Raw genomic sequence first — 12833 nt, forward strand, 5'->3', positions numbered from 1 at the left:
ATTCTACAGGGTCACAAATCCTCCAAATTTTACTAGAATGTTTCAAGTTCTATCTTGGTAACAAATCTCACCAATTTTCCTTGAAGTGAGAGGCGGGCTTAGTTCTGTTTTGTGGAAATGTCTGCCAAATGTTCAAGTCTATTTATCTGCCATCTGCAGCTTTCTGTCAGTGGTTCTTTCCAGTACAAATGGTAGTCCACAAAGAAGAGCAGAGCATCCATTTTCGCCCCATAAATGTTTTCCTTTCCTGTCTTAGAGCACTTGCAGGCTTGCCTCTACATCTTACCGCACATTGATGTTTGTGTTACAATGACACACAGATAGACATGCAAACGTGGAAGACACGACTGCAGGACCACAGGCCACAGACCAAACAGGAGCTACCTGCAAGTAACAGGATGTAAACAAACAAACAAACAGAAGCACATGGAGGACTTCCAAGGATGAAGCCAAGTATGACTGAATACTTCCATCGTTATGTTGTTCATCTAACAATGAGAAAAAATATGCACACAAAGAGATCTAAGAGGAGACACAAAGGAAGCTGTTCATTGGAACTATGAGAAAATTACCTTTTTTTTTCATTTCTATAGATTTTCTAATTCTACAACAAACGTGCTTCTGCGTTTTTTTTTTTTTTACTAAAATAGTCATTTTATTTATGAAAAAAAAAAAACAGTCAAGCCTGTAAGATGTATTTACAAAACATTTGGAAAACTGCTTAAAGTTCTATAAACACAGTTTAACCAAGGGTATGACAGAGTCTGAGTTTTAGACATTTTAAGCTATTTGCATGACCTATTAGAGAATTAAATTCTGACATTTTCTACAAACAAAGACACTTCAAAAATAAGTCGCTTCTCAGCTTTTTGGCTAAGATCAAGTATAAAAATAAAATAATTCACAAAGTGAAATTTAAAATATATACATATTTATAGTATTCAGTATGAAGGACATTGTTTCATTGTTTGAAAATAATAGAAATACCTTATAAAATACAAAGTACATAATTAGGGAGTCTCAGCGTTTGTGAGAAAATGTTAATAATGTGCATTTTTCAAGATAAACTTTTTGAAGCACCCTCACAACTCAGTAGTGCAACTTGGAATCACTCTCTATTTTCTTCCCCACTTACATGGAGCCAAAGTGTTTCACTGTCATTGTTCTGGTCAGTTAATACTGTCTAACACTTCTAACACACTGTCACTTCAAAAGGCAATAAAGAAAATTTATAAAATATCTCTTATAGTTACAAGACAGAATTGTGATAAAAGTATTTTATAAGAGTAATAATCACACAACTGCTAGTCTGTTAGCTCTTGCAAACCACAGCTCATCATATCACCCATATATATATACACATATATATATACACACGCATATATATAAATATATATATATATATACACACATATATTGCAATAAGTAAAGATATTAGAAAACAGGACAATAACAGTTCCTAGAGAGCTGAAAGAAAACCTAATATTCCATGCCACACTGATCACTGTTCTCAAAAGATCCAACACAGAAAGCTGAGCCAACACTTCATGTGAATTGCTGATGTAAAATCACAGTCTTTCCATTTGGCATTAGAATACTTTCTGAACTAACCACTATCCCTCACTGTGTTAAGAAATGAAATACAGTTCTTCTCTTACGAGTAAGCTTGCTCTGGAAATTTCCAACTTAACTAAAAAGACCTTCCTTTTTCGCTTTGGCCACAGGTTTCTTGCTGGCATCAGGTGGGGATTTGGTAAACCAACCAGGTAATACTCTCTTGGAAATTTCAGATGAAGTCTATGGGAAACACAAAAAAGAAGAAATATTTGTATAAAAAATACTATTCATTGCAAAAATATAGGCTCCTGAATATATATTCAACCTTTCTTTTTCCTTCACCACACAAAACAGAATAGTGAAATCTATAGAATTTATTTCTAGATGAAAAAGTAAACAAAAGTTAGCCAAAATCATTATATCATTTCTTTAGGCAAATACTTGCCATCCAATTACCTATTCTTGGACATCCAAGTATAGTCATTTGGGAAATAAAAAAACTGCACATGGTTTCAGATCTGTGTCCTACTGTGTGTTTACTTTGGGTTGACTAAAATGGTGAAGTTAATATTCCAAGGAGGTTATCTATCTAGGGATGTATACACACACACACATGCACTCACACTCAGATAGATAATTATATCAGACATGTGAGGAAGGATATAAGAATATCACTTCTATTGCCTGTAGTGGCAGCTGGAAGACTGAGCCAATGAGCAGCAGCCCCTTGCAAGGGTACCAAGAAACTGCAGACACAATCAGAAAGCACGAGCCCAGGGCCGCTGTTGGGTCTGGTGGTGAAGACCCCGATGAAGACCCCCGAGGCCCACACTCAAGTACCTGGGTTCCATGCCCATCCCTGGCTCCTGGCTCCAGTTTCCTGCTCATGCAGTCCTTGGGTGGCAGTGGTGAAGGTTTCGGTAGCTGGGTTCCAGCCACCCACCTGGGAGGCCTGGATTGAGTTCCTGGCTCCTAAGTTCATGATTTGGGTCGGGAGGGGGGAATTGAAATAAGGCAAAAGAAGAAAACAGTCAGACATCTGAACAGTAATGATGCAGAAGGAAGAAACTCTATGCCTTATAGCCCAATATGGTTGATACAGGCAAGGGTGTAGCTAGCAGGAAGGAGCTCTGTCCCTTCCTTACCACCAGGCCTAATTTAATTTCTTCATCTCCCCCACCTTTTTTTTTTTTTTTTTTTTGGTACTGTAGGAAACTGCAGTTTTCATGAAACTGCCACCCAGACTTGGCACCAACAAAGAATAACCAACAAGTCCACCAGATGAATCCCTACAATGATCTGGGTAACTGTAATTTCACTGTAACATATTTACCATGGTTTACATTGCCACTCCCATCATGCACCTGACATCAAGGAAATGGGTGCTGTTCAAACACTACTCTAAACCTGGCCTCCAGCGAATATTAAGACATCATCCCTAATGCCTCCAGGTTATACAAAGGGATGATGCCACACCTCACTGGGCACAGCTCACTGGTAAGCAAGCTTGCATCCCCTATCCATTTATGTGGTAACAAATCCTATTCCTCTGATAACCTTAATCTACATCATGTCCTTCAATTCTTTCCTGCAGTACAGATAAGAACCTAGATCCAGGCACCCCATAACACCATGGAATATGCAAGAGCTTTAAGAGTGGACAGAACTAGCTTTTGATTCTCACTGAGCCTCTTAACTAAATGTATGACCTGATGCATGCCACTTAAGCTTCAATGTCTTCACACAGAAAACACAAACAATGGTATTCCAAATCACTGAGCCGGAGTTACTTCAGAATTAGTGAGGTTTATGCAAAATATTTTTTCTTGGCACTCACTAATTGGAAGCTAATATCAGGCTTTTGTTTTCTATACTATTTGATAGACTATGATCACTAGCACTTACACTAGAATCACCACAATCATATATTTCATTGAGAAAAAGGCTCATATTAAAGATACTGTAATTCCCAATAAGCATCTGAACTTGAATTACATGCTCTAAGTCACATAAACAATCCCTCCTCGTGTCTATTTTCTTGATCGCTAGAAGACTAAAATTCCCAGCCACACAATAAAAATTTAAGGGATGATTCATATCTTCTTGATAGTTCAAGATCTATTACCAAACTTTTATCATTAATTTGAAAATAAGGAAAACATTAAGTCTTCACTAATTATGAGTGCACCCATCTAAGGGACTTCTGAGAGTTTGTGCAAAATGTGTACCTATGTATGACTTTCAAAAATGTGCAGCAAAATGTTTTTAATTCCATATTCCCATAAACTTTTGAAGTTATCTTTATAATAAGCAAGCTGAAAAATGTGCAAGTTATAATCACATTTAATTCCATCTTAACTGAGAAAAATCTAAATATATTAATTAGCAAGCTTGATGTATGTATCATGAAGACTACTTTCTTAAATTAATTTTACCTGTATATGAGAATCTGCAAATAAATCTTCCATTTCTGAATTGTAGGATGGCTGAGTCCAAGATGTTGGTCTGACTGAATTCCTGTGGCTTTCACTTTTCAGGGACAAATTATCAGGATGTTTTTCATCAACCTTAAAAATGTTTATAAAATACAAAATACTTATACCATATGCTATTATCCCCACCTTCAAAATTGGCCAACAAAATTAAGTACTAACATAAAAGAATCCTATACATCAAAATTAGAAAACTCAAAACTGTAGTGAAAAATAGGAAAGAATTAAAAATAAAAGAAAAAACAAAAAACATTAGCAAAAACCAAGCTGTATGAGAACTAATAACAAATACAACATGTTACAATAGATTTCTATTAGTCCCAAGAGAAAAAGAAGGCAAAAAAGAAGAAAACAAGTTATTACTAAGGAGATCAAAACATAAAAAAAATTCACAGATTGTGATAAACACATAGTTGGATAAATATCAATCTTACATACTGATATAAATCCTAAAGAGGAAATGGGACAAAATACTAAAAAATCCTAGAAGCTAAAAAATCCCTGTACATTTAAACCAACTAAATAATTAATGTATAATGAATCAGAACTACCAAACCAAGACGTAATCTTCCTCCATTAAACAAAGTGTGACTGAGTTTTATATGTTGTTGGACTGTAGATTTACAGAGAGTGCAGACTAAGTGAAAGATCTTCCATTTGCTTGTTCATTCCCCAAATGGCTGCCACTGGCAAAGCTGAGCCAACCTAAAGCCAGCAAACAGGAGCTTCATCCTGGTCTCCCACGTGGGTGCAGGATCCCAAGGACTTGGGCCATACTCTCATGTCCTCCCAGGCCATACACAGGGAGATGGGTTGAAAGTGGAGCTGTTGGGACTAGAACTGGAGCCCATATGGGAATGTTGGTGCCACAGCTAAGGATTAACTTGCTCCACCTCCGTGCCAGACCCTGAGCTTCTATCTTAATAGCAAACATAATAGAAATAAACATACAATATATCAACTAATAAAAACAAACTATTCTAAAGATGTCATTCTTTCAGTAGAAGCTCACAGTTATAAGATGACACAGCCTAAGGGGCTATAAACTAAGTAAGATGAGGGTTAGCACAGAAGATTCCGAGGTTGGTATCTGACCATCAGCAGCACTCAGCACAGCTTTTTCTGCGGGCAAGCTGATGAAGAAGCCTTGGATTGCTCATTCCACTCCTGATTTACTTCCCAGCCCCTCAAACCCTTATTCTACAGCGTGGGGCACAAGGGCTAGAATATGCCTACATCTTAGACTCTAATGAGCTCCCTCCCTCCTCCCACTCCCCACAAAATATATATATATATCTTCTATTCTTGCTGGCATCTGATGTTATTTCCATAACAGAAAAGTAAAATACTAATGTCTGACAAAAATAAGATTTGACTATAATTGCTTTTCAATAGTCGAGAAAAACAACAGGTTACTAGTAGAAGTTGGATAAAATAAGATGGTGTTCGGCATTTAGCAGAGATTATGGAAATAAATGGCTGTGCATAGAAGCTAAATTTCATTAACTCCACCCAAAATACATTTCCCTCAATGTCCCTTTTATAGTAAACTACTTCGATCATAAAATATATAAACTTTTCCAAGTAATTAAACTTCATTAGGTTATTGTGGTATAACTACATAAAAACTGAAGCACAAAAGTTTTCTAAAACTCAGTTCTTCCTTATTTTTAAACTATTAAGAAGTTTAATTGTTGAAAATCTGATAAAAATTAACTTAGAACTAATAAGGAATCCCTAATTCCCTAACACTAAAATATTAACAACCATTTACTACCACAAAGAATGTATCTCCTAGGAGTTAAATTAATATTTTAGCTAAGTATTAGTTTTCAAAAGGCGTTACCGTAGAGTAATGCATTTCTATAGCTGAAAGATAATGAAGGTCACATTTTCAAATTTGTATAATCATTCAAGAGTGTCACCTTGTCAGAGTATTATTCTCTCACAGCTATTTATTTTTATCATATCACACAGAGAGTGATCTTATTGCTGTTATTTTTTAAATTTAAGAGGCAGACAGAGAGAGGGCTCCCTTCTGCTGGTTTGCCGCCCGCATGCTCGGAGCAGCGATGACCTGGTCAGGTCAAGGCTGGAAGCACACAGTGCTGGTCTCCCACGTGCATGACAGGGACAGGCCACTGGCACCTTCTGGTGTCCGCACACAGGAACAGGATCGTAGGCTACATCTACTCTGGAAGTCATTATTTATTCGATTTTAACAAAATACGCCATCTAAAATAATAGTGAGTTCACAGCTTTCTCTGGCTACACAAAAAGTGTACTGGGATACACTGAGGACTCATACCGATCCTGGCACCATACACACTCAGTGTAACAGTACCAGTGCATAGCAAACCACAGGATGATTAATACTCCCAGTTTGGGGTAGGTGGCACTTACAATAAAGTTTGCTTTCATTTCCATTGACTACCTAAACTGTCACATGCTTAGATCCATTAACCACACCTCCGAAAGAGAAGAATTTTTAGGCTATACAGTAGATATAGAGTGCAGGTAAAAATGAAGTTGACATTTTATACAATAAGTTAATTCAAGACTATGTTCCTTTTACTGTAATTTAAAAATCACTTTTGTCAGATCATTGTTATGAAAAGCAGAGAAAATACAGCACACAAATGAAAAAGCAAGCTTGCATTCCAATTGATAAACATTAAGCAACCAGCATTCCATATCAGACTCTACAAGTTGAACAGACTAACACTTTAAAAATTATACATGTAAGTAGCACCTCAGCATTAGTCAGTACATCTTCCCTGCTCCTCTTGGAATTTACACAGGTCTCTGCAGGGGAGGGGAAGCTTCTCTTTTTGTTGGAATCACCGGGAGTTTCCTGGCCTGCTGCTCTGCTGTTGTGATCATTTTCAAGGATCTCAATTGCCATGTGGATAAGGTATGTGGCAATGTCCTCAGGAACCAGCATTCTAATCAACTTCATTTTACTTGTATCTATAAAAAAGAAAAAGAAAATTTTAAATGAAGAATGTAGAACCTTTTAGAAAATCTATGAGCTGAAATGGAGAGATATTTTGTAGAATGGAAAGAGGATTGCCAAGACCGTTTTCCTCTTTCAAGTACTTTTAGCCCTACAAAATCCAGATGGAATAAAAGTAAGTGCCCCCAGCACCCCTATATCACCTCTACGATCCAGAGGCAGGCCAGTCCTGCCAACTCGGAATAAATCACACTCCAAACTCCTTCCATGGGCTGGCCAAGAGAATCCAAACCACCACCCACAGACCTGATTCTAAGGAGACCTTATCAAATGCCAAATGTCAATTCTAACTTAATGCTTCCTTAAAATATTTTACTCTCGAAAGAGAAGCTAATCGTACTGGTAAATGAGATTCTAATTGAAGGGCACTTTCAATGAATATTGTGGCATTATAAAAGACATCAGCTATTACAATGCATATTAACTAGATGAGTTTTCTGGGAGAAATGTCTTATTTCTAGGATCGAGGAATTTTCAGTTGTTGTAACTCAACAGAACTAATTCAGGCTATGTCAATCTCTTTGGATCATCTACAAATTATAGCAATTTCCTGCAAATAGGTCACTAATTATGGTTTAAGTGCTTCCTCCCAATGTCACATTTATCTGCAATGTTCAGAATAATGTAGCTGAGCAGCTTAGCACCTCCTTATCTTCACATAATTCATATAAAATGTATCAAACACTGTGATACCCATGTCAAATTATCAAAATAAAATGCAAGGGTGATTTTATATTATTATAGTTTTAAGGTTATAATTCTACTTCCCCGCAGGGGTCTTAACTTATTACTCTAAGACTTACATAAAACAATAGCTTACAAAAATAAAAAGGCAGGATGATGAGGTTTCACAGCTGACAGAAACCCTGGACAGTGATTTATCTAATAATTATGTTCACAGAGATGGAGACACAGAGAAAGAGGGATCAAGATCTCCCCTGAAATGGCTGCGGCAGCTGGGGCTGGGCCAGGCCAAAGCCAGGAGCCTGGGACTCCATCAGGGTTCCTATGCAGGTGGTAGGGACCCACATACTTGGGCCATCCTTTCCTATCTTTCTAGGCTCATTATCAGGGAGCTGGATCAGAAGAGGAGCAGCAAGGACTCAAACCAGAGTCTAGATGGGAAACTTGCATCACTGGCAATAGCTTAACCCACTGCGCCAGCTTACCCTATTGCACCAACTCCTCTGATCCATTCATCAAAGCCTGATTAAGCTAAGCAAAATGTCAGATCTAAGTTTCCTTCCTATGTAATAAATTCAACAATGCAACTGATGTATCTAGCAACTAAACTACAATTCCTTTTGTCCTTGGGTCATTATCCTGTCATAATACCACTAAACTTCCACGTTTTCTACTTCATTATTTCTTACTGGCTGAGTTTTCCACTGTGTATATGAATCAGAATTTACTTCAAGTCCCCTTTCATTCATCTTTAAATTTTCTTTGAAAAAAAAAATGTCCTGATGACCCTCACATTACACAGAGCTTTTTCTACTTACTGATTCCTCGATAGGGGTCTGCTAGCTTAAACACACAGCTGCAAAATTCTTCTTCTTCGGTTTACATAATTCCAATCAATTCACAATTACAAACCTGAATTTAATTCAGTTACTGGAAACACTTTAAGTGTGTTCAAACAACTTGGCTAGTATACTGTGTGACACTGTGAAATTATGAATGCAAAAGACACATCAAATATTTCTCACTCAATATTAGAAGATACACTGTAAGTTTAAAATATTTACCTGATTTCAAAGATTCATCACAGGAAACAAAAAAATATGCAGAACACCTCATTAACAATGAGTGTGCCTTAGAGGAGTAGTTGTTTGGCCCAGAAGCTGGGACACTAATTAAGATGCTTGTGTTCCACACTGGAGCTCCTGGGTTCTGGTCCCAGCTCTGGCTTCCAAATCCAGTTTCCTGCTGATGTAGATGCTGGGGGAACCAGGCGATGGCTCAGTTAGTTAGTTGAGTCACTGTGACCCACATGGGAGACCTAGATTCATCCCTTGCTCTGGACTCTGGCCCAGCCCTCCCCAGCTGATGTGACATTTTCAGGGATAAACCAATAGATGACAGTGTTGTTTCTCCTTGGTTGCACTCTGTGCCAAAATACTTTTAAATAAGTTTATAATGACACATATTGAAATTATACTGATTTTAATATGTTGGTTAATTAATTTCAAAAAACTATTCACATTTGTTTGCTTCTCTTTTAAAGATTTACTTACTTTGAGAATCAGAGTTATAGGGAGGGAGAGACATGGATATAGAGAGATCTTCCAATTGCTGATGACCATAATTGCCAGCACTGGGCCAGACTGAAGCCAGGACTAGGAAATTCATCCAGCTCTCCCACATGGGTGCAGGGGCCCAAACACTTGGATCATCTTCAGCTGCTCTCTCAGGCCATTAGCATAGAGCCAGATCAGAAGAGGAGCAGCAGGAATTGAACCAACACTCATACGGGATGCTGGCCCTGCAGATGGAAGCTTCACATGCTAGGCCTCAATATCAGCCCCCTTCTAAATTATTTTTAAGGCAGAGTAATAGAGGCAAAGATAGGGATCCATCTTCTATCTGTCAGCTCACCTCACAAAGCCAACAGCAGCTAGGATTGGGCTGGACCATGCCGAAGTCAAGACCCTGGAAACTCCATACTAGTCTCCCAGATGGGTGGCAGAGAATCAAACAAGTAGGCTATCATCCGATATTTTCCTGGGCACATTCGCAGGAAGCTGGATCAGAAGGACAGCAGTGTGGACTTCTACTGGCTCTCCGATATGGAGCGTCCATGACACAAGTGGCAGCTTAACATGCTGTACCACAATGGTTCCCCCAGAATCTAAACCATAGATGAGTAAGCTAGTTTTCTTAATTTCTTTGTACTATAAATGAAATATTTACAAACCAATGTTTTTTGAAAAAACCCAATCTATACACAAGCTTGAAGTCTCAGAGTATTATGGGCTAAACAAATTATTTTTTAAAAGAAACTTCTTTTATTCCAATTTGATTGAATCATTTCTCTTTTTAAAGTTTATTTAGTGTATTTAGAACATGGAATGATACTGAGAGACTGTTCATCCACTAGTTCACTCGCTAAACGCCTATTAACAGTCAAGAGCTGGGCCAGGCCAAAGATAGGGGCCAGGAACTCCATCCAGGTCTCCCATGTGGGGAGCACTGCCTCCCAGGGTGCATGTCAGCAGGAAACTGAATTGGAGGCAGAGGCAGGACTCCATTTGGTATTGAATGCAGGCATGCCCAGCAATGGCTTAACCCACTGTGAAACAGCACTAGTTCCAGAACCAATTATTTCTAAAATTTCTAAATCAGTATACTTTTTCATAAAATTATAATGTGTATAATTAGAAAATCCACATATTCTCTTACTCATTCCCATAAGTTTTCTAATCTTAAAGTCATTTTGTACTACACCTGAACTGTATCAGTTAGTAGCATCTTATTCTGCTCCAACCTTCCATGTAAAAAAGTACTGAAAATACCTACTGGAGAATTAAAAAAAAAAGTGTTGGCTACACTCCCAACATAATTTTAAGAGATCACATTACCACTAGTTTGGTGAAAGGTCCCTTGGAAGGTCTTAATTTTCCAGTTACATGCACATAAAGAATGGGAGGATGAAATTATTCTACTACCTCGGCACCTCATTAAAGGTCTTGTTTAATTTGTTATTGAGCACAGGAAGATTCACAACTCCATAAAAGATTTCTGTGAGCACAGAAAAACTAAAGGAACTATAAACATTGAGCACCCTTTAAAGAATTTTAAGAACAAAACCTATTTATCAAATGAAACAATATGAAAATGAAAGATGCATTTTCTCAGTTCACAAATACTCTTCTTTTGGTAAGAGCTACCTTATACTAAAACAGAAAAGTTTTCAGTTTAAGATTAAGCAAAATTTAATTTCAAATCTGTTCATTAAAATTATAAATTATGTAATAAATCTATAAATAAAAATTAAAAGAAAACATCTGAATTATCAATCTACCATGCATATCTTCATTTCTTGCTATCATTTCAAACTCAACAATGTTCCCTCCAGTAAATTATATTTTATTATGAAATACATAAAAAAGCAAAACCTCATATAAGTAAGTGGTACCCTATAGACTATAACCGTACTATCAAAATAAGAAAAAAAATTACAGCTTAAGGTTATGACCTAAGTTTTCTAGATTTTGGCATCAGAACTAGATTATAAAAATACATATTTCATTTTATATGCGCAAGTGACACTGACTACATGCAGATGAAATAAGTGTTGAATAATTAAATTCCAAAATGCCCTATATTATCCTTTATGATTTTAACATTTAACTCTGAACAAAAATTTATTTAATCCTACATTCTGTATATGGAGATATTACTGATCTGAATCATAAATAAGTACCTAATATTTGTCTCATTTCCTGGCATTTGTTGAATAGGGTTGTTCAATTATAAAAATTTTCCATGTTAATATATTTTGCTTGATTTTAACATTTCTTAGTATAAACAGTTATCAAGCATTAGAAATCTAAATTTTTAGACTCAGAATGTAAATATATGGTAGAGAGTATTTAACAATATTATTCATATATAAATGTTAAACTGAATATAAACCATTATTTCACTCTCAAATCAGAGGTTTTCAAACCCAAATCCTCTATCAGAATTAGAAATGCACATTTATTTCTTTTAAATTAACTGGCAGTACAGCATTAACAAAAATAAAATTTTTAAATGTTCAGTATGGAAAAAAAACCTTTCGTTTTTAACCATAGACACAATACTAAAATTCCTTCCTCTGAAATGAGGTGTGAGAAGGAATGGAAAAATTTACCAATTTTCAATTTATTTTCCAAATATAAATTTCTATAAATTTGATTATATTGTTTAGAAAACAAATTAACAGTACCTTAATTGTTTCCGATAGCAAAATATAACAGATCATATCAATATTTTTCATTTCAAAGAATGCTAAATACTCCTCTCCATTTTCCCATTACAACAACAGATTATGATTAGAACATCCACTTTGTATCCATTCAAAATTTTTTTAATACACATGTAAAGATTATAACCTGTGTTTTTAATGCTGTTTCTATAAAAATACAGACTTGACACCTTATTAATGCCCCATATTCTTAAGTAGCTATTAAAAAGGATACAATACAAAGGCAATAAAATCTAGGGGGTATATATTTTTTAGATGCCATAGATTTTATCATCAATCATTACCATTAAAATATTCACTACCCTCATTTACCAATGACTTACTATACGCTGGGGTTTTTGTATCTAAATGATTTTTCTCAATTCTATTAAGAGAAGTAAAATTACCCTTCCCTGTTTTGCAAAAGAAAAGGTAAGGCTTGGGGAGACACAGAACTTTGTCAAAAGACACACACTAAAAATGGGGGAGCCAGAATGAAACAGGCCTTCTGCTGCCCCAGATGTCGCTTTTTACCAACTGAGCAATAACAGAACTTAACAAAGGTGGACACAACCACAGTGGTTCAGCAGACAAGAAGGATGAAAGCTGTACAAACTTACAACATGGCCTGCAACTCAACACCCCATCAGAAGATGAACATTTTTCTGAGAACTGAAAGACAACCTATTTATAAGAAAAAGAGTTCCCAGAGTATGAAAATCAAGAAAGCATTTGAGCCCTTCCTAAAACACTGCCTTCTTGGAAAAAACGTGTTTATACAAGCCAGAATTCTAACCCTACAATGTGATTGCTTGTG

General features: G+C 36.4%; 1 protein-coding gene across 1 annotated transcript in view; it reads right to left on the bottom strand.

The window, feature by feature from the left end:
• Positions 1 to 632: 632 nt before the first annotated feature.
• WRN (WRN RecQ like helicase) overlaps positions 633 to 12833 on the bottom strand; it is a 104694-nt gene continuing 92493 nt past the window's right edge. The window contains exons 33-36 of the mRNA XM_040994217.1: positions 6802 to 7019; positions 3993 to 4124; positions 2398 to 2529; positions 633 to 1797 (exon numbers count right to left, since the gene is read on the bottom strand). Coding sequence (XP_040850151.1) covers positions 1687 to 1797; positions 2398 to 2529; positions 3993 to 4124; positions 6802 to 7019 — 593 coding nt within the window. The 3' untranslated portion in view covers positions 633 to 1686. The remainder of the gene's footprint in view (positions 1798 to 2397; positions 2530 to 3992; positions 4125 to 6801; positions 7020 to 12833) is intronic.

This window comes from Ochotona curzoniae, unplaced genomic scaffold (genome assembly GCF_017591425.1).
Source record: "Ochotona curzoniae isolate NIBS_2020 unplaced genomic scaffold, NIBS_Ocur_1.0 contig_899, whole genome shotgun sequence".
Lineage (NCBI taxonomy): Eukaryota > Metazoa > Chordata > Mammalia > Lagomorpha > Ochotonidae > Ochotona > Ochotona curzoniae.